The following is a 21,683-nucleotide window of genomic DNA, read 5'->3' as shown; positions in this document are numbered from 1 at the left end:
TAAGTTTCTGAAAATTGCAGCCAAGTCCCTTTGGGACTTTAAAATAATTATCAGATTTGAGGGGACTTTTTTGCTGGATATTTGCTTGTGTGGGACCTCAATATCATTTTTCCTTTCTTAAATGATCACAAGTCACGTGTCTTTTTTGGATCCCACCAATATTGTATATTCTCCTTCACATGAACCAATTTCTAAAACCTCCTCCATCCCCCTCTGATAGGGGCATTGGATTCATTTATTTATTTTGGTTTAATTTCTGACCTCTTCCCAATTCAATCTAAGAGAAATATATTACTTTTATTTCTTTGTTGCTGTACTATTTGCTTCCATTTTATGAAATTTTCCCCCATTTTGGATACGCATGGTCAATATCATCATCTCCGGCATTACTAAATTTTTTTGAAGAGGTAATTGTATTTTTGATAAATTGTTTTATATTCTTTGTGTAATAAGTAAATATTATGTTTTATTTTAAATCGACAAATGTTCGCCATTTCAAAACCCTCCACCATTTTTTGAGCTCCAAAACAGGGGAGGAGTTCGAAGTGATTCTTTGCTTAGTATTTCAATGCCTAGATGTGCCAGAAGCGTTTGCAGAAGTATAACTACATTCATTTACTTTTATTAACATAGTAGATATGGGTTGCTCTGAAATAATACACAAACCAAATAACGACAGTTGGTGAACTCGTACTTGAATATGATAATTCATTACAATTTATGCAGAATGACTTGAACACCATGTTGAGGCTGCAGAGTGGCGACAGTAGTGAGAGCATGAGAATATGCTGGGGAAAGCTCAAAGGAGAAACGTTGTAGAATCAAAGACAACGCCATTTTCGCTTCCACCAATGCAAAGTTCTGCCCGATGCAGATTCGAGGACCCCCTCCGAATGCAAAGAAGGCAACAGGAGTACATTTTGATGCCTTTGAGATTCCTTCAGAAAATCTGTCTGGTTTGAACTCTTTGGCATCATCTCCCCACAACTGTTGGTCATGGTGCATCATAAGTATTGGTATGCAAATCTGTACCCCTCCAGGAACGAAAAATTTCCCAAGTTTCATGTCTTTTTCAACATATCGGTCTACCCCTACTATTGGTGGATATAATCTCAAAACCTCGTACAGGATCATTGTTACCTGTAATAGCAAATTTCGTTTTAAATATATACATGTTTGTGGTTCAATAGTGGTATACATTTTTTCATGTTTTGATAAAAAATAAAAAAAATACTATGTATGGCACACAAACAAACGTGCTTACAATCTTAAGGCGACTCAGTGCATCAAAGTCTGGTCTTTCGTTGCCAAAGACTCGCAGGACTTCTTCCCTCGCACGTCCTTGCCAATCAGGATACTTACTCAGTAGCATCATAGTCCACACCAGTAAAGCTGAAGTGGTTTCTTGGCCTGCTATGTAGAACAACTTGCATTCATCAATCACATCTTTCATACTCAACCCAACGTTCTTCTTGTTCCCTTGTTCCTCAATCTCCTTGTGATTGGATTCTAAAAGCATGCCCAGTAAATTATCCTTTGTGGTTTCACCTGCCTTCATGGCTTCCTCCTTTTTGTTGATAATGTACTCTAGGGTAGCTTCCACATTTCTATGAATTTCCTTCATCCTCTTGTTCTCCTTAGATGGTACAAACCTACAAAAACATTTCATCAGTACTTTATCTCCAATTGATGATAATGCATACCAGACTTAGTAATTACCTCCACAATGGAATGTGATGTTTCTGTACATTACTCATTACAAGTTCTGCTTGTTCTGTCAGAAGATTGAATATTTGTTTGCCTTCTTCGTAGCTACTTCCAAATGCTGCTCGAGAAATCACTTCCCTTGTCAAATTCTTAAGCCAGGGCCACACATCCACTTCACAAGTTTCATCTGTTGGGGACAACATGTTCTCCCATTTCTTCATCATATCATTGCAACTTTGGAAAACGATTGGAATCACAGCCTGTAGAGAGATGTTGAAGAAATTAAGATTCCGATTGTACATCAGCCATTAATCTATAAAAGTAGATGTGTTAGCGCAGTGGGATTTGGAATGACAGTAAGTGAGTAACCTTCAAGTGTTCCAAATTGAATGCTGGGTTGACAATTTTTCTGTGTTTAGCCCACTTGTCGCCATCATAGAATGCAAGTCCACTGGATATATATTGGGTAATAGGAATCATGGGAGGTTTTATGAAGTCGTAGTTTCTGTTGAACATATCTTTTATCAGTGCAGGATCCATAATGACTAACCTTGGCGTAGGTCCCCACCACATGAAAGAATTCTTACCTGCGCTTCAATTGGAAAGAAATTAATTTTCTATTTATGATTTCTAACTTTTCTATGTTTGTGTGTTCATTATGACTTGCGTGGACAGCATTATTTTAATTAAGAAATATATTCTTGATTTGAAATGTTACAAACTTTTATTTTTTTTATATAATTTGATTTTTTTTATTAGATGTGTAAATACTAACAGCGTGAAATTATAAATGGAAATGAACCCACAACTTCCTACTTACAGGAAAGTTTTTATACGTAGGTTACAAGGCCATTATTTTGATGTTACCTATACAAATAACCAATAATATGCAGATGACATCTTTAATTAATTAGTCTTTAAAAATTATTTCAATTCAAAAGTTAAGGAAAAATCATATGAATAATTTTATTTTAATTTATAAAATTAATTTTTTTTGGTACAAAAAAGTAATCATTTAAGCTAAGATTTTTCAATCCAGAATATGGATAGAATCATGTCTGAAAAATCTTGTATTACTCTTGATTACCTAATTTCAAAAACAATCCCATCTTAAAATTTTAATCTATTAAGTGAAAGGTCAAGGGTAACCCATCATAATTAATAAATATATATTATCTCTGGTTTTATTTATAAGATCTCATTTGTATACTATAAAAGAAGTCTTATAATTAAGACAGAATGTGGTATATAGCAGGTCATGTTATCTATGACTAGTAAAGGATTCATTTGGAAAGCATACATATACATAATTCCTAACAAATTAAAATGAGAATTAACAGAGAAAGTGAGGGGAAAAGTCCTACCATGTTTATTGACTACGTAGTGGACAAAGGAGAAGACATGAGGAACCAAGTCATGGGAATGAATTGGCAGGGCCAAGGATTTGGCTTGTTGCTGCATCTTAACCATTCTGATTAAGTCACCGACCCAGAATTTATATGGATCAGCCTCAAGACCTTGACGTCTCAGAGCTGTCTCTAGCCTCTTTGGATTTACCCATAACCACATCGTCATCTTCCAACCCCATCTTATCACTATTATCACTCCTATTATTGCACCTACCACTCCTGTTATTTCTGATGCTTCCATCATAGATCTCTTTCTCTCCTTCCCCCTCCTCCTCTGCTTATGTGAGAGAGAGAGAGTGTATGTATATATATATGTTTTTGTATATGTAAGAATCTCACAGTAGAGAAAAGAGCAAGTGAAAGAGAACAAGTTGTATTATTGAATTATCAGAAAGCCTTCATGCCGGCCAAAGCAGGTTCTTCTTCTTCTTGTTTTTTTTTTTTTTTTTGGTTCTAGGAATTGATCTTCTCTCTCGCTGTTCACTTTTGAGATGTTTATATCTAAATTAATTACGTTGAGATAGCAAAAATAGAAATAATTTCATTTTGGCACACCGACAACTGAAATATTAATTTGTCGATGGGAACTAGAGTGATTTAAAAATACTATAAATATATGTATTTTAAATTATATATATTTACCTTAATTATAAAAAACAAAAGTCAATTTGATTGACATTACCTATAGGATTGTCAAAATTATCGATGGCAACCAAAACAGAGTTAGATCTAATAGAAAGGGTTAACTCCACAATGCGGTGCACTAAAGTTAGAATTCTTATTAGGTGATGTGTTACAGGATTGTCTCTAATAAAAAAATACCTTTGCCTATTAAAAAAAATCGTGGATTTCATAGGACTTGCGGAGTAAATTATCATTTGGATTCATCCTGATGGTGGGTAGTAAATTATTATATATCATGCGAACACGAATATAACCCGATTTATTTTTTCCTATAAATATTGAGTGGATCGAAGTTAAAAAATTAAGCGATGACAACAAGAGAAACTTTTAGTAAACGAACAATATTAGAAAATGAGAGAAAATAAGCACTTAACAAACAAAGTGAAAAAAAAAAGGGGGAAGAACTTCGCATAGTTAAAAGAAGTCACAAGCTAAACAAACAATAAATAGCCAGAAAGTCTTTCAAACACGCATTATTGCTTCAAATTAAATTGTGACGCCCATTGACACAACTGCAAGCACGCACTTGAACATCATCGGCCTTGCTGAGAATTATTTATTTATAATTTATCAGTTCCCTTTCTTGAAGTTCTTCGAGCTCTTCATCAGCATCTTGTGTTTGAAACTTGAAGACGATTCTAAGATTAGGGTTTGCACTTGTCAGAGTCGTCACCCTTTCTGTGTAAATGTCCTGGCTACATATAATCGTAATCCTCTCTAGTTTGTTTCCATTTGTAACAATGTACTTTAAGAATTCAAATTCTTGATCGTAGACCTTGAAACCTCTCAAGGAAACGAACTTTAATTGGTTCTCGACGTAATCATAGGCATCTTGACGCTCCCAGAAACTACGCATATATTTCAATCCTTCAACAATGGCCTGTAAAAACAGAAATAAGTTATAAATTATCATATTCGTTGAACAGATTTTTTTCATGGTTGTATATTTATATCATTGCACACTTTGATAGCATACCGGTAAAGTGATTTCAGGAGTTTCCAGAACGGTGCATATACTCAAGAAACACATCATTTGAACACACTCGTACATCATTTAGGTCCAAATCAATTCAAAGTTTTGACAAAGTCTGCAAAATATTGCTCCTAGAACCCTACAAAAAGTGGAAAAGAAGACACACTTAGCACCACACCGCACAAAATTTACAGAAACAGAAAGACATAACGACAGTCTAGTTATTTCATTAACTTACCGAAAAAAGCTGGTAATGACAAAGAAGGTGGCTGGCATGGAGAACGGGTCTCCTTGAAGCTGAAGAAAGCTTTGATCCAAATATCGCCTGGTTGTAACAATGGATAACCCTAAGGCTTAAAGAATAAATTTTCATACGATGGGGGGAAATGATAGTATCAAGGAGTAAAACTTCAAGCCTCTCAGCAAAAACGACTATTTTTGCAAGGATCAAAGCATTCAGTTGCAGAACTTTCAAATTGGGATTATGGATTTCAAACTTGCTAAACCCATAACACTCAAGGAGACAAATATTCTCCAACCCCCTACAGTTCTTCAGAATCGCATCGAGAGTTTCATCATCAATATTCACACCCTTCAGAATCAAAGTTTTCATCAGATTCTCACATCCCTCAAATGGATTTGAAGTACGCAGTGTGTAGTACATGAGCTGGAGTGAACAAAACCCCGAGAAAATCCCCGTTGGAAAATTAGGTTTGGAAAGTCTCTCAGGACCTGGTAATTGTTTAAGACAATTTTGGTTGGTTCCTACGTCAAAAAACGAAGACTCTAGGCTTAAATTTTTCACATTCTTTCCCCTTGCATATATTAAGCAGGTCACAACTTCCTCACAAAGGATACTATATGTAAAATGGGTGAATCGGCAACTATGCAAATCACTAGAGTGACTAACCAAAATAGAAGAGATCGTCGGGCCATAACACGAGGCTTATGTTCATGACATGACTAAGAGTGGAATGAGGATCATTGGCTTCTTCAGGGTTTTGTTTTTGAGCTAAGGGCATAATCATACGCCTCCCCTACAATCTCAAGATGTGTATTGAATCGCCATAGTCCCCTCCATCTTTTTGCAAGCACACTGGTTCTCACGGCTTCATCTATAGGAAGAACGCAGATAATGAGGCACAAGAGATCATCTGGGAGTTGGCTTATGATATCTGGGTTTTCAGAAGCCAGGTTGGGCTGGGTTGTTGATGATGATGATCCAGTCATAGACATTTTTTGGGGAGTGAAGTGTGTGCCAAGAAATTCTGCGTTTGAGTTGGTTTTTCTCTCAGAGAAGGTTTGGAGAGAAAACAAGTTCTGAGATTGGAGAGTGAGGGAAGAAGAAAGAGCAGCTAATTATATATAAATCAATCTGCCCGTTATCTTTGTGTATGAATGAGATGGGGGTCGCATGTGGACTGATACAGTAATATATTGTCTGTCTTAATACTATTCATTTCTGGTTTTATTAATTGGTTTTAAATTCAATGAGCTAATTATCTTTTTCTTCTGAGAAGGATCAGAAAATCCTCGTCTTTTTTTTTTTTTTTCCAAACCAAATATTTTCTGTTCCTTCTGTGAGTAATTTTACTAAAAAGGTCCTTGAAAAAGATATTTATTTCTTTTCTAACATACTTACCCTGTATATATGATTTTATTCATTCTAGTTAAGTAAAATCCAGTAATTACTGATTAAGATATCTGATTTTATTTTATACAAATTAGTGATCATCTGGCCCCGTGTTTAAGAAAAATGTGTCTGGTTTTAACAAAAGGCGGGTTTCAAAGTACATTGTTTTTCCTATTACACTGGGTACATGGTCTTCTTATTATTTATGTATGAGAAATTAATGCACAGGATTTGGTCAGAATGAATGTATTAAAAATACTAGATCCTAAACTTGTTTTCTATGAATTATACACACCCAAAAAAATATTTTGTTTTTATTATTTGAACCTTGCTCTTACTAATGCTTCCCTTTTTTGATTTGCCAAGATGATCAGCAGCGCTAAGACTCATTAATTAGTTAATTATTGAGGAAATTACTCTGATATGCTTTTATTTAATTAATTTAGCCTTATATTTATATTAGATTATGTATATATGGAGTTAAAGTTAATTGAACAAATGGTTACGTTAACGTTAACGCCACCTCCAAGAACCATGTTTTATTATGTGATGAATTCACATGATACAACATAGATTTTGGAGAGTGGACCCCAAGTTTGTTTCCTCGTCAAGCGAGCGCATAATTTCGTCGTTGTATAAAAATGGAAAAGAATTTATATCAAGGATAAAAATAATTAGACAGCTTAAGTTATCTCCTCCATCATTCAAAAAAATTTAAAAAAACAGAAATAAAGAGAGAAAATATGAGTTTAATTAAACTGTACGTGGGCCTTTAGTCACATTTTGCTGACCACTATAAGAAAACGGTTCAACCTTACATCGATAAAAGCATCTTTGATTTTACGTTTATATCAAAGTAAACGAAAAAACATGTGAAAAGAAACGTTAAGAAAGAGGCAAACATACATTTGATAGGTAAAGGGGAAAAGTGTTATAAGTTTGTTTCCAAGCAAAAGGTCCTTCAAGTATGCAAAATTTTTAATTATAATATCCTCTTGTTCTAAATATAAGATCTACTTTATAATACAAATTATATCAAATCTTATATTTAGAATCAGAAATTATACTACAAACTAATTTTATATTTAGAACTGAGGATAGTATAAAGCTAATGGTATTATTGTATGAAAGCTCTTGTATAAGTAAAAAATCGTGAGTTTGATCTCATTAGTAACTTTCTGCTATTAGCAGTATCTACAATTTAATATATGTATGTGTATGTATATATAAAATTTGTGCAGCAAATTCTATCAAAATAACTGTATAAAATTAAAATATTGGCCCCAAAGTACTTATTTCTTTTTGAATTCGTCAAGATGAGCAGCACTAAAACTCATAAATTATCAAGGAAATGACTAGATACTTCTATTTAATTTAGGTTTAGACTAGCAGATATGATAAATTTAGCATTAATTGAACAATTGTTTGCATAATATATACCACCCAAAATGCACAACTAAAGCAGCGAAACACATAAATAACAATATATATTTCAAATAGGGTTTTTTAGGTGACTATCACCATTTCAAACACACAAACTACTACATACGAACTGAGATGTAGATAACATTTAGTAACAAACCCAGAACCTGAGAACTATTTATAACTTATCAGCGCTCTGCCTTGAAGTTCATCGATCTCTTGTACAGCACTACGTATTTTGAACTTCAAGATTATTGAGAGATTTGGAGAAGCACTTCTAATAGCCATAAGCCTTTGTTCATCGATAGTTGCTTCGCTGCATATTATAGTAATCCTCTCCAACTTCCTGCCTTCTGCTATGATGAACCTTAAGAATGCAAATTCTTCATTTTTGCCTTTGAATCCTCTCAAATATACAAACTTCAGCTGGTTTTGGACACAGTCACAAGCATTTTCGAAATTCCAGTAACTAGATCCGTCCATAAAATTATCACTAGGAATAACCTGTAGAACAGAAAAGAGTTATATAATAAGCGCACTCTCTGATCAGAATCATAATACAGTAATCTGGACAGTCTATAAAATTTATAAAAAGTTGCAGTACTATTTATATGTCATAAATAGCATCGGTCAGACTCATTATAAATTATGAGTCTACAGTCGATTCATACATTTGACTTTAATCGAGGCCTTTCTAAAAGTAGTAAATGGTTGCACAGAAAATATCTCTTCCCCACCCCCGCAAGACATTCCTTCCACATAAGTTGTCTTTTTAGAATCATACTCGTATACCAATGATTCTAACATCAGTCGTTGGATTATTAAGACTTACACAATTCCAAAAGCTATAACATTATTTTTTACTTAACCACATAGACCCAAACATTATGTTTCTAGTTTCACTCTAATCTCTTGCTTAACCTTGTAAAGACAAGATGTTACGTTGGCTATAATATAACCCACCAATTAGAGTGGATTATGTATAATATATTAAAGTTTGCTTTTAAATGAATATGCAATGTTATAAGGCACAATGGACACCAAGATAGGGTTAAGTAGAAACCTCGAGGCACTCTCTTTCATGAGTTTATAGGTAAAATGAACAAATTGAACATAATAGAATCGAGAGGAAACTTGATATCATCACATACCGGTAAAGTTATTTCAAGAGTTTCCAGACAAGTGCATGATCTCAAGAAAGCTGTAAATAAAATGCACTGTACTGCATCATTCAGGTCCATATCAATTGAAAGTTTGGACAAAGTCAACAAAATATTGCTCCCGGAATCCTACAAAGTGAAGAAAATGAAGACTTGGTTAATTAATTAGCACCGACCACACAAAATTAATATATGCAAAACAGAGAGACGTCACAGAACTACGATTTAGCTTACCCAATAATAACGGAAGTTGAAAAGAAGACTGAAAGCCTTGAGGACGGTTCTCTCTTGATCTAAAGCAAGTACTGATCCCAATGTTGAGTGGTTGTAACAATGGATAACCCTAAGGCTTGGGGTATAAAGTTTCATACTTCCCGGAGAAGTGATAGTATCAAGGAGAAAAACTTCAAGCCTCTCAGCAAAAACAAGTATTTTTTCAAGGACCAAAGCAATCAGTTGCAAAACCTTCAGATTGGGATTTTGAATTTCAAAGTTGCTAAACCCAGAACACTCAAAGAGACATATATTCTCCAACCCTTTACAGTTCTTCAAAATTCCATCGAGGGTTTCATCATCGATGTCCACATTCTTCAGAATCAAGGTTTTCATCACATTCTCGCATCCCTCAAACGGTTTTGAAGTACGCAGATCGTAGTGAATGAGCTGAAGTGAACAGAATCCCGAGAAAATCCCCGTTGGAAAATTAGGTTTTGAAAATCTCTCAGAAGGTGGTAAATGTCGAAGACAGTTTTGGTTTGTTCCTATGTTATAAAGCTCACACTCTATGCTTACATTTTGCACATTCTTTGGCCTTATAAATCCAAGCCAGGTGACGACGTGCTCATGGAGGATACTATATGGAAAATGGATGAACCGACAACTTTGCAAGTCACCAGAGTGAAAAAACAAAAAGGAAGCAATCGTTAGACCATGGAGATCCATGCGACGATTCAAGAGTTTACCAAGTTCTGAATAGGGACGAAGTGCTTCGTAAGGGTCTTCTCTTTGAGCTAAGGGCATAATCATGCGTCTCGCTTCAAACTCAAGATGGGTATTGATGGATCGCCACAATCCCCTCCATCTCTTTGAAAGAACATTCGTCCTTGCAAGTTCGTCGATTGGAAGAAGAGAAAGGATGAGGCACAAGATTTCATCTGGGAGTTGGCTTATGAAATCAATCTGCCTGGCCTTGGTTCTTGATCTGGTCATAATCATTTTGGTGGAGTGGTGAGAAGAGAGTCTAGAAATTCTGGGTTGAAGTGAAAGTCCAGAAGAGAGAGCTTTGAGAATGGGAGAGTGTGAGAAGAAGAAGAAAGGAGAAGTTGACTTTATAAAGCAATTAACTTGTCCGTTATCTTTCTGTTCATGAATGAATTGAGGGTTGCATCTAGACAGCTGCAAATTGTCTGTGGTCATACCATTAATTATATTTTCTGGTTTTGGTAATTGGTTTAAAATTTGAGTTAAATGTTTGCTTTTAAGAGTGATCAGATTTTTTTTTATTCAAAACAATATATTTTTCTGTTACTTGTACGAGTGAATTTTTTTTCTGTTTGCAAAGTTCATTAAAAAAAATAATACTCATCTGGTCCTTAATATAGGACCCAATTCTTGAGTTGGTTTTGGTCCTAAATATAAGACCCATTTCTTATATTTATCAATTTTCTCTAAATTATCCATATAGATACTCTCTCAACCATAATCAAATAGAAGAGGGAGATGGGGTATTAAGAAAGATGATTATGATATTTTGAGAAAAATACGTCACTTTTCTTATAATTAACTAACTTACCTAACTTCTTTAATCTAGCCAAATTAGTTAAATGGGTCTTATATTAAGGATTGGAAGAGTAATAAACACTTCCCTGCAATTTCTGATGTATATCATTGTATCTTTTCTGAAGTGAGTGCACATTCATTCTAATTAATTTAAAATCAGGAATTATTAATTAAGACTATCTAATTCTCTTTTATATAGATTAATATAGTAGATATTCATCATCTGACATTGTATTTTTTTTTTTTAAAAAATACCATGTCCGGTTCTGGTTCAGAAACAGTTTTCAATATACATGCAACTCTTTTGGGTACACAATGTATACATGGTTTTCTTCATTTTCTTGAGGATATACTTGCATTAATGTACCAGATTCTGAGTAATTATATTAAAAATATTTGGTTCAAAGTATTTAACTATTTGTTTCTTTTTAGCTTTTTTTCCCTGAACCTTCCTATTTTCACTTTTTCTGGTTTGCCAAGATGAGCAGGCAGCAGCTGTAAATTCATAAATAAATTGTGAAATGCGCACGATTTCGGCATATATCCAAAAGGAAAAAATTCTATTAAATAAAAAATAATTTTGCCTAAAGTTCCATTCCCCGTTATTTATTTATTTTTAAAACAGCTTAATATGGTCTAATTTTATTGATTTATTGATCATCATGGGGGAAAAAAAAGAAAGGCGTGTTTCGTTTTGCGTTTGTTTCAATACAAATGGGAAAAAAATTATGAACAGTAACAATAACACAAACCATTCGTTTAAAGTGACTGGTGAAATAATCATGTTAGAAGTTTGTAATTTCTGTTCTACTACGACATTTTGTGTTTTGAAGCTAAGATACTATTAGCGGCAAAATATATTATTGGATCAGTAAAGTGGATATTCATATCCACTATCTAGGATATAATCTTGTGCTTTCTTAATATATACTATGTAATGATTTTGGCCAAAATCGGTCTTCAGCATATACACATGTTTTTTTTTTTTTAACACAACGTACTTAGTTTTTGTCTATGCGTGTGTGTGTATGCAACATTTTGCGGGATTATATATATATATATATATATATATATATATATTACTTGCATTGACGCCAGATCGATTCTGAGTTATTATATTAAAAATATCTTGCTAATATTTTCCTTTTGTAGTTTGCCAACATGTCTTTGTATTTTAGGCAGACGAGTTAATGGATATATGTAAAGAGGAAACATTTCTAGAAGGAAGTGTCTTGATATATTCTTATTTGCCTAACCTCTTTTGCACAAGGTTTTGATATGGCAGAATGAATAATTACAGTATTAAACTCAGAAATTAATTATGAGAAAATAACTATCTGCTTTTATTTCAGATTTAGATTAGATAAAAAGATGAAGTAAACATTAACTGAAAATTTTTGCATAACGCAGTAGTAATAAAATTCACATGCTATTAGCATCTCAAACACAAACAAATTAATTAACCAGCACTTGTCACAAACCCGGAAAATCATTATTCAAAGTCATTGTACCAAGTACTTATATGAGTTTCTACACATTATGACACCAGTCGACACATATGGCTGGAAGCTCTTGATGAGAACATATACTGACTTGTTGAGAATTACTTGTATTTTATGATCTCCCTGCGTTGAAGCTCAGTGGTCTCATCTAGATCTCTATGTATTTTGAACTCCAAGATGACGGCAACATTAGGGGAAGCCTTTTTCAGAGCCATGAGCTTCTTTGCATTGATCTTTTGCCTACATATAACAGTAACTCTCTTCAACTTCCGACCTTTTGTTATGATAAGTTTCAAAAATTCATACTCTTGGGTATTCCCTCTGAATCCCCTCAAGTAGACAAACTTCAACTGGTTTTTGATAGGATCACAAGCACGTTGACGTTCCCAGTAACTATATCTATCAATCATATTTCCATCGGGAACGGCCTGTAAATTGCAGAAACAAGTTATAAAGTAACATATTTGCTGAACAGATTTTTCATTTTTGTTCATTGATGTACAGATACATACCAATATAATAATGCACACTCTGATCATAAGCATGTATAACGCAATCATGAAGAAAGAAAAATATATCCACATCTATATACACTTCGTAAGAGTTTACAGTCCTATTTACAAGTTATAAGCAATATCCCTTATGATTTTAGACTCTGTAAATTATGAGCTCACAGTCTACTTAACATAAAAAAGAATTTTGAAACGGGACAACAATTATTACATCAAAAATTTGCTAATAAGGTGTAAGTCAGTGCATATATACTACCTAATCACAAACTCTAAATATATGTTTCATTATATTTGACCCCTTAATTAGAAGGGCTTGTCAAGGCAGCATATTAGTCACACACACTAACGTTATCTTTTGATTTCATTTCACTCTAATCTCTTGCTGAACCTTGTAAAGACAATAAGATAGAGGCTAGATAGACATCTTAGTATAAGCCACCAATGGGAGTGAACTATAATATGCAAACGTTTGCTTTCAAGTGAATATGCAATGTTATATGGCTAAATTTGACAATAACCTAGAGTTAAGTAGAAACCTTAAGGCAATCCCTTTCAAGGGTTTACAGGGTGCAACGAACAAACTGAACACAATAAAATGGAGAGGAAACTTGATGTCACATACCGGTAAAGTTATTTCAAGAGTTTCCAGACGAGTGCATAATCTCATGAAGCATACAAATAAGTGACACTCTATTGCATCATTCAGGTCTATATCAATTGAAATTTTTGACAAAGTCAGCAAAATATTGCTCTCAGAACCCTACAAAGTGAAAATGAAGACATGGTTAAAATTAGCAGCATCATATATATAATATAGTACAAAACAGAGAGACATCATAGAAGCACTGTTATTTAATTTAACTTACCCAATACCAACGGAAGTAGCCAAGAAGATCGTAAGCCTTGAGAAGGTACCTCCCTTCAATGTAAGCCGTCACTGATCCGACCATCGAGTGGGTGTAACAATGGATAGCCCTCAGGTTTAGGGAATAAAGTTCCATAATCCTCGGATCAATCAAAGTATCAAAGACCAAAACTTCGAGCTTCTCAGCAACAAGAACTAATTTCTCAATTTTCGTAGCATACAGCTGCAAAACCCTCAAATTGGGATTATGGATTTCAAGTTTTAAATACCCACCAGCGGTACACTGATCCAGACAAAGATTCTCCAAACGCTGACAGTTCTTCAAAATTTCATTCAATGTAGTATCATCGATATTCACTTCCCTCATAATCAAGGTTTTCAGATTCTCGCATCCCTCGAATGGTTTTGAAGTACGCAGATCGTAGTGAACGAGCTGGAGTGAATACAATCCCGAGAAAATCCCCGGTGGAAAATTAGGTTTCAACAATCTCTCATGTTCGCTTAAAAGGATAAGCCGGGTTGTTCCTATGTCAAAAACATCACTCTCTAGGCTTAAAAATTTCACATTCCTTCTCTTTAAAAGTCTGAGCCAGGTCACAACTTCCTCACAGTAAATACTATATGGGAAATGGAAGATTCGGCAGCTGTGCAAATCAGTAGAGAGACGAAGCAAAACGGTAGAGATCGCCAGACCATACCTCACGATTCTTCTGCAGAAGGCATTCCTAAGAACTTCTTCAGGGTACAGTCTTTGAGCTAAGGGCAAAATCATACATCTTCCGTCAAACTCAAGATGGGTAGAGATGAATCGCCAAAGTCCCCTCCATCTCTTTGAAAGGACACTGGTCCTTGCAATTTCGTCGATTGAAAGAAGAGAAATGATAAGGCACAAGATTTCATCTGGAAGCTGGCTTATGTAGTCACGCCTTTCATCAGCAGCGGCGAGCTTGGCCTTGGTTCTTGATCTGGTCATAATCATTTTGGTGGGCTGATGAAGTTTGTTCAGAAATTCGGGGTTTGGAAGTGAAAGGAGAGCTTTGGGAGTGGAGGTGTGAGAGGAAGAAGAAAGAGGAGTTTGACTATATAACGCAATTAACTTGTCCGTTATCTTTCTGCATGAATGACACGAGGGTTGCGTCCAGACAGAAGCAAGTTGTCTGTCCTAATACCCTTAATTTCTGGTTTTGGTAATTGGTTTAAAATTTTGAGTTAATGGCTTTCTTTTAACTGTGATCAGAAAACATTTTTCTTAAAACCATTTTTCTGTTACTTCCATACATGAATGATTTTATTAGCAAATTCATTTAAAAAATAATAAATTCTTCCCTAACACTTCCTTGCAATTTTTGATATAGATCATTATGGGGAAAAAATTTAGGTCAAATTCCTTGTATCAATAACGTCAAGTACTCCAATTATATATAATCATGTGTCCTTTTTTATTTTATATGGATTTATAACTAAATGTTATTAAATGCTAATATTTTAAAAATAGAATACATGGTCATATGTGACGTAGAAGAACTTGACATAATAGATATAAAAAATTTGATGTAAGTATTATCTTGTCATTATTTTACCATATTCTCTAGAACTAAGTGTACATTTATTCTGATTAATTAAGATTCATGAATTATTAATTATGATTATACTCTTATAGTTCTATTTATAAGTCACTTCTAACATGTTTTACACAAATAAAGAAAAATCTTAAACTCTATAAGCTCTCATTTAAAATCTAACAACTTTATAACTTTATTTAATACTCTTTCGATCCTAAATATAAGACCTTTATATATATTTTGGATCGGAGGAGTATATATTATACCTCATATAAACAAAGTCAACATAATAATAAATAAAGGGTACAATTGTATATCCATACAAAAATTTCTCTCAATACCTTATAAATAGGACCAGAAAAGTATGTGTGTATTAATGAAGTGGATATACTTGGATTCACTGTCTGGCCTTGTGTTTTCTTAATACCATGTCTGGTTTTGGTCAAAAGCAGTATTCATTGAACATGATTTTTTTCGTCCATAATGTACATGGCTTTTTAATGTATATGCAACGTTTTGAGGATATACCATCATTAATGTATCAGCAATTATATTAAAAGGTCAGTTTGAGAACATTTAATTTTTATTACAACCTTCCTCTTGTTAATATTTTTATATGTTGATGGAACAAGCGTGTATGGTATTAAAATTTAACCGAAGTCAATCATTAGACTACCAATGAATCGAGTAATTAGTACTCCTCTAGTCTTTAATATAAGACACATTTAACTAATTTGATTATATTAAGAAAGTTCGGTAAGTTAGTTAATTATAATAAATGTAACACGTTTTTCCTAAAACACCATAGCCTTCTTTCTTAATACCCCTTCTTCCTCTTTTACTTGATTATAGTTGAGGGAGAATCTATAGGCGTAATTTAGAAAAATTTTATAAATATAATAAATGAGTTTTATATTTAAGACTAAAACCAACTCAACAATTGGGTCCTCTAAGCACCGAGAAGTATCTTAATTGGTTTGGTCACGAGTTTCAAGCAGGTTGACCAATTTAATTATAAAGTCATAAAACGACATTATTCTAAGTTAAGTAATGGTTGGTCAGATTTGTGTTTTAATAATTTTATTTTGTTTGTATTATATGTTATTTATTATAAGGGAATATTTCTATTTACTTATAAATTAATGGCAGCTTTTTTATTTAGATATTATTTATAAATATTTTTATATCCTCTAATTATATTATATTATTTTTAATCATGATTATATTAGTTTTATATGGATTCAACTACATTTTAAACTAATGACTCATTGACAAACTCAATTATTTTTTATATATTTTGGTATCTTTTATATGAGTTTTGTCAGCTTAATTGGTCCCTTTTTGCCTTAATTGATTTAATTTATTTTATTTTGAATTATTATTTTATAGGGGCAAAATTGTCATATTTTGGTTTAATTGTGACTAATTGATTTTTGAGGACAATTAATGCTACCTTATCCTTGCATTTTGCTTGCAGGTTTTTGGAAGAAATAAAAATGAAAATAAAAAAATAAAGAAATATAAAAAAATAAAAAAATAAAAACAAAACAAAAAAAAACAAAAAGAGAGCAAAACGGTGCGCACCTCCTCCCCCAACCTAATATTCAATTAATCTTCTTCTTCATTGGAGACGGGGGACGCCGAAGGAAAAAGAACAAAACAGAGAAGCGGGTGGCGGCACGGAACACACACACGAAACAGGGGTGGCGGCGCTGAAATAGAAACTAACACACACACGACGCCGAATCACCTTCATCCGAAGAGCAAGGCACACGCGAGGCAATAGAAGACGCCGAACGCAACAGAAGACGCTGACGAGCTGGGCGCGGCGGAAGCTGAACACCAGCGAGCACGAGTCGACGACGCCTGCGTTCTTCCATGGGATCCTGTAGCAAAATACTGATTGTGTCATTTCTTATGGCAATCCATGGCTAGAGCTTAATAATTCTCCGATTCAACAATAATGGCAGGAGCTTGGATCTTTAAGGGGGAGTTCTAGTTGCTTTAATTTCTTACTCAATAATTGTTTAACAATTCCTAGGTCTTAGGATAGTTTTTCTGATTGTTGGGATAATTGTATTGCTTAATTTGATTATATTTGTAGATTATTGTGACTGAATTATTGCTTAGTATTTGACATTGGGCTGTTTATAGTTTTGATCTCAATTATAATGTTGTGGTTATGACATCTGTATTGATTTTGGAATTAATATATTGTGATTTTCTAAGGTGGCTTAGAATTTTGGATCATATAGTCTCTTGCTAGCTTTAATTCTGTTATTTTGGATTTAAGAGTTCTAATTAAGCATTGGTTTTTAGCATCCTTAATCCCATTTTACTATTCTGGTTGCAGTTAGTAAGTTGGGATTTTAGGAAAATATTTTGTGGCAACTCGAGGTGGCTCGGTTGTTGGATTAAAAGCTTAATTATAATTCTTAATTCATTGTTTTTAACTCCCACATCTTTTAGAGTGATGATTGCATGCGTTGTTGAATTGGAGGATTGATTTTTATCAGTGTTATTTGTGTGTCTCATTTTCATTTCTTTAATCTCCATTCATTTTAATCGCTTTTATATAAAAACAAAAAAAAAGTATTTTAATTTCAATTTGATTCGTAGTATTTAATTAACAGCTTTTCAAAATCAAAAATCTCTTTTTATAGTTTAGGTTACTTGCATTCATTTACTAGGATTTAATTTCGTTTTCTGCTCCTCAAAGTGAAACGACCCGAGTTTTGCACTATATTGCATTAATTCGGTTAATTTTTGAAGTAACCCCAAAGCGACAATTAAGGGAAGTTTAACTTCACTCATAAACAATAATTGGTTGACAGATTTAATTACCTGTCCAATAATTCCAGTAAAATTGCGTTTTTAATGGTGTAAGTGCCCGTTTGGATAAGCAGTGAACAACTGTGATTTTAGATAATCGTGAATTTTGTAAATGACACTGGTTATAAGTAACAACAGTTAATCGTGATTTCTGTTTGGATTTTTTTTGGTAAGTAATTTTAAGAATTGTGATTATATTTGGTTTTCATTTATTATTGCTTATGGACGTATAATTACTAAAAGGAACATAAAGTTAATATTTGAGGAGAGATTTTTGGAAGAGTATGGGAGGATAGACTGGAAAAAATTTAGTTGCTGAAAATTGATCGGGATTTTCCAAACACATAAGCTACTTCTTATCGTTTATCCTAAAAGTGTGGTCAAAGGATAAAATCACGATTTATCAGGATTTTATAAAAATTATCCAAACAAGACAAACATACTTTATAATCACTTATTTGTATTTAAACAGATTTATTTGAAATCCTACCACTTAACCAAACAGGCTCTAACCAATGCAGAACCATTTCATGAGGGGGACGGCTCGCCCAGCCCAACATTGGTATGACCTAGGATGAAGGGAGATTTCGCCCTGCCCTTGGATCGTGGGTGAGCTCAACCCCTTTCCAAAAATTTAAATATAAAAAAAAAAAACCATTTCACGAGGGGGAAGTGTGGATTTTGAGGTGAGCAACGTCACTCCAAGCACATCTCAAAATGAGAAAATGTTTTATTAAATATAAATAAATAATCATGCCTGTGGTCAATTCCCCATTATTCATTTTTCTTCAAAAGAAAAAGAGCTTAAAATGTCGGCTAGTAATGACAATTTACGTACCGACCATCGTAAAGAAACATTACGACGTAAACATGAACGCGTTTAAAAGGTCGTGAATGATAAAGTAATATTATAAATAAAGCTTTATAATTAGCATCGAAGATAGTATTATAATAAGTAAGACTTTTTAGGTTAATTTGTGGAGGATAATATATAAAAACACAGTGGTATATCTTAAATTTCTGTTGACATATATAACAATGTACATAGATGACACTTCCGTCGTTCACTTATATGTAACTAATAAAACTTTCCTAATAAACTACGCACCACAATATGAAATATAAAATCCTATAGTTTATGCAGAATAATATGAACCCCATGTCGTGGCTGAATGGTGAGATTGTAGTGAGGGGCATGAGAATATGTTGGGGAGAGCTCAAAGCAGAAGCGCTGGAGTATGAGTGATAAGACCATCTTAGCCTCTAATAAGGCAAAGTTTAATCCAATGCAAATCCGAGGACCCCATCCAAACGGGAAAAATGCAGCGGAGGAAGCACCTTTCCCTGCCTTTGAAATTCCTTCGGAAAATCTCTCTGGTTTGAACTCACCAGCGTCATCACCCCAAATTCCTTTGTCATGGTGAAGCATAAGAATTGGTAGCAGAACTTGCACCCCAGCTGGTACTAACAAATTCCCAAGTTTCATGTCCCTTTTAGGACACCGTGTCAACCATCCTGCCGGCGGGTATAACCTCAAAACCTCGTACAAGATCATGGTCAACTGTAGTAGCAAAGTACATGATTCAAAACGCGTCATTTCTTAATATAAAAACTATTTAATTAATTTAAATAGATTAAAAAAAATCAAATAAATCAGTTAATTATAACAAATATAATATAATCTCCCTAAAGCACTTCTGTGTACAACATTAAATTATACATCAGTAGGTAAATTTATTTGGACAAAAATGATAAATATAAGAAATAAAGTGGATTAAAATTTTATATTTATGATAAAATCTGGTCTCCCAACTAGTTTCAATATTAATGACCGGAGCAGAGGAGATATTCTTACAATCTTGAGGCGACTTAACCCATCATGATCTGGAGTTTGGTTGCCAAAGACTCGTAGGACTTCTTCCCTTGCACGTACTTGCCAATCAGGGTACTTACCCAACAGCATCATCGTCCAAGCAAGCATGGACGAAGAGGTTTCTTGGCCTGCAAAATAGAACAACTTGCATTCCTCGATCACATCTTTCATACTCAACCCAACGTTGTTGTTCTTGTTCCCTCGTTCTTTAATATCCTTGTGATTGGATTCTAGAATTATGCCAAGTAGGTCACTCTTATTGGCGGCTTCAGCTAACTTCATAGCTTTCTCCTTCTTCTCAATTATACCCATCAGAGAAGCTTCCAACATTCTATTAATTTCCTTCATCCTCCTTTTCTCCTTAGCGTATACTACACTGCAGATTCATATCATCAGCACCATGAAGCTAAAAAAGGTCTGCTCGAAAGTTGGCTATCGCTTTTTATGTTTACTTCAACCAAAAAAAAAAAAATCTATTTTTATCGTATCATTCTGTGTTCATATCAGTGTTCATTGGTTAGTCCTTGCATAATACGAAGGAAAGTGAGTGGCTCAGCGAGTGGTTATCAGGTTCAACATAAAATATTCTTCCAAGTAGATAGAGTTAGATAGAGTACTGATCTTACCTCCACAGTGGGTTGTGATATCTGATTACATTCTTCATTATAAGATCGCCTAGCTCCGAGAGAAGTTGGAAAATTTTTCTGCCTTCTTCATAGTTGCTTCCAAAAGCTGTACGAGAAATAGCATCCTCTGTGAAATTCTTAAGCCAGGGCCGTACATCCATTTCACATGTTCCATCTGAAGAAGAAGACAACATATCTTCCCATTTCCTTATCATCTCATTGCAGCTTTGGGAAAAGCTTGGCATCAGAGCCTGCGGCAAAATGAGTATCAAAATGAGACACTCTCAACATACAATACTTAATTTTTCTATAATCTGCATGCACAACTTTAATTAAACCACAATTAACAGAGAGATAGTCATTCATTTCAATCAAGAAGAGAATTTAGTAAGGAACCTTCAATTGTTCAGAATGGAATGCAGGATTGATGATCTTTCTATGTTTAGCCCACTTTTCGTCTTCATAGTTTGCAACACCAGTGGCCATATACTTAACAATAGGAATTGCTTCAGGCCTGGGGAAGTCATAGTTCCTGTTAAACGCCTCCTTTACTTGCTCTGGGTCCATCAGAATCACCCTTGGTGTCGTTCCAAACCACATAAATGAATTCTTACCTGCACTATAACTGTTACTAGCTAATTCTTGAAGCAAGCTCAAATAAATATAAACAAGAAAAATGATATATATATATATATATATAGAGAGAGAGAGAGAGAGAGAGATTATCAGACCATATTTGTTGACCAAGTGGTGGACAAAAGGGACGACATAGGGGGGTAGATCGTGGGAATGAGAAGACATGGGTATGGATGTAACTTGTTCTTGCATCTGAACCATTTCCTTCAAATCTCCAAACCATAATCTATAAGGATTGGCTTTAAGGTTTTGTTTTCTGAGTTCCCTTTCCAGCCTCTTAGGGTTCAGCCACACCCTCTTCACCATCTTCCATCCCCATCTTATCACTGTTATTACTGCTGCAGTGGCCACCAATAATAATAATGCTGATACTGAAGCTTCAAACATGTCTAACTCTCTGTGCTTCACGTGTTGAGAGATCGATCTTGGTGATTTGAGGTTTGAAGAGAACAATCTTGAAATGTTATTTTATATATTCGAGCAGCGAAATGCCCTTCCGAATTTTGAT

General features: G+C 34.1%; 4 protein-coding genes across 4 annotated transcripts; all 4 read right to left on the bottom strand.

The window, feature by feature from the left end:
• Positions 1 to 711: 711 nt before the first annotated feature.
• On the bottom strand, positions 712 to 3,357 carry LOC114751642 (11-oxo-beta-amyrin 30-oxidase-like). The gene is made up of 5 exons (XM_028940303.1): positions 3,072 to 3,357; positions 2,077 to 2,294; positions 1,720 to 1,967; positions 1,265 to 1,652; positions 712 to 1,140 (listed from the first exon to the last, which is right to left on the bottom strand). The coding sequence occupies exons 1-5, from the start codon at positions 3,355 to 3,357 to the stop codon at positions 712 to 714; spliced, it is 1,569 nt and encodes a 522-aa protein (XP_028796136.1).
• Positions 3,358 to 8,002: 4,645 nt separating this feature from the next.
• On the bottom strand, positions 8,003 to 10,404 carry LOC114751631 (F-box protein At1g80960-like). Its single transcript, XM_028940295.1, has 2 exons — positions 9,223 to 10,404; positions 8,003 to 8,332 (listed from the first exon to the last, which is right to left on the bottom strand). Exons 1-2 carry the CDS (start codon positions 10,402 to 10,404, stop codon positions 8,003 to 8,005), a joined length of 1,512 nt encoding a protein of 503 aa, XP_028796128.1.
• A 1,966-nt stretch (positions 10,405 to 12,370) lies between these two features.
• LOC114751630 (putative F-box protein At1g67390) lies at positions 12,371 to 14,619 on the bottom strand. The gene is made up of 3 exons (XM_028940294.1): positions 13,648 to 14,619; positions 13,404 to 13,541; positions 12,371 to 12,697 (listed from the first exon to the last, which is right to left on the bottom strand). The coding sequence occupies exons 1-3, from the start codon at positions 14,617 to 14,619 to the stop codon at positions 12,371 to 12,373; spliced, it is 1,437 nt and encodes a 478-aa protein (XP_028796127.1).
• Positions 14,620 to 19,119: 4,500 nt separating this feature from the next.
• LOC114751643 (11-oxo-beta-amyrin 30-oxidase-like) lies at positions 19,120 to 21,594 on the bottom strand. Its single transcript, XM_028940304.1, has 5 exons — positions 21,271 to 21,594; positions 20,936 to 21,153; positions 20,540 to 20,790; positions 19,896 to 20,289; positions 19,120 to 19,601 (listed from the first exon to the last, which is right to left on the bottom strand). Exons 1-5 carry the CDS (start codon positions 21,560 to 21,562, stop codon positions 19,170 to 19,172), a joined length of 1,587 nt encoding a protein of 528 aa, XP_028796137.1. The 5' UTR covers positions 21,563 to 21,594; the 3' UTR covers positions 19,120 to 19,169.
• Between the last annotated feature and the right edge of the window lie 89 nt (positions 21,595 to 21,683).

The sequence above is a fragment of the Neltuma alba genome, unplaced genomic scaffold, assembly GCF_004799145.2.
Source record: "Neltuma alba isolate B1F8T4 unplaced genomic scaffold, ASM479914v2 tig00006992_pilon, whole genome shotgun sequence".
Taxonomy (NCBI): Eukaryota; Viridiplantae; Streptophyta; class Magnoliopsida; order Fabales; family Fabaceae; genus Neltuma; species Neltuma alba.
The sequence above is the reverse complement of the archived record's forward strand: the minus strand, read 5'-3'. Positions and strand labels throughout refer to the sequence as shown.

Bases quoted from the DNA above. Each gene is read 5' to 3' on its own strand.
- LOC114751642 (XM_028940303.1), bottom strand. From the start codon at position 3,357: ATGGAAGCATCAGAAATAACAGGAGTGGTAGGTGCAATAATAGGAGTG. The intron at 2,295-3,071 runs GTAGGACTTTTC...ATTGAAGCGCAG, and splicing joins CTACGTAGTCAATAAACATG to GTAAGAATTCTTTCATGTGG. The intron at 1,968-2,076 runs GTTACTCACTTA...ATCTCTCTACAG, and splicing joins TCAATTTGGAACACTTGAAG to GCTGTGATTCCAATCGTTTT.
- LOC114751643 (XM_028940304.1), bottom strand. From the start codon at position 21,562: ATGTTTGAAGCTTCAGTATCAGCATTATTATTATTGGTGGCCACTGCA. The intron at 20,791-20,935 runs GTTCCTTACTAA...ATTTTGCCGCAG, and splicing joins TCCATTCTGAACAATTGAAG to GCTCTGATGCCAAGCTTTTC. The intron at 19,602-19,895 runs GTAAGAATATCT...TTGCTACTACAG, and splicing joins GGTTAAGTCGCCTCAAGATT to TTGACCATGATCTTGTACGA.
- LOC114751630 (XM_028940294.1), bottom strand. From the start codon at position 14,619: ATGACCAGATCAAGAACCAAGGCCAAGCTCGCCGCTGCTGATGAAAGG. The intron at 13,542-13,647 runs GTAAGTTAAATT...TTCACTTTGTAG, and splicing joins GCTACTTCCGTTGGTATTGG to GGTTCTGAGAGCAATATTTT. The intron at 12,698-13,403 runs GTATGTGACATC...TGCAATTTACAG, and splicing joins CTCTTGAAATAACTTTACCG to GCCGTTCCCGATGGAAATAT.
- LOC114751631 (XM_028940295.1), bottom strand. From the start codon at position 10,404: ATGACCACAGACAATTTGCAGCTGTCTAGATGCAACCCTCAATTCATT. The intron at 8,333-9,222 runs GTAAGCTAAATC...TCTGTTCTACAG, and splicing joins TCAACTTCCGTTATTATTGG to GTTATTCCTAGTGATAATTT.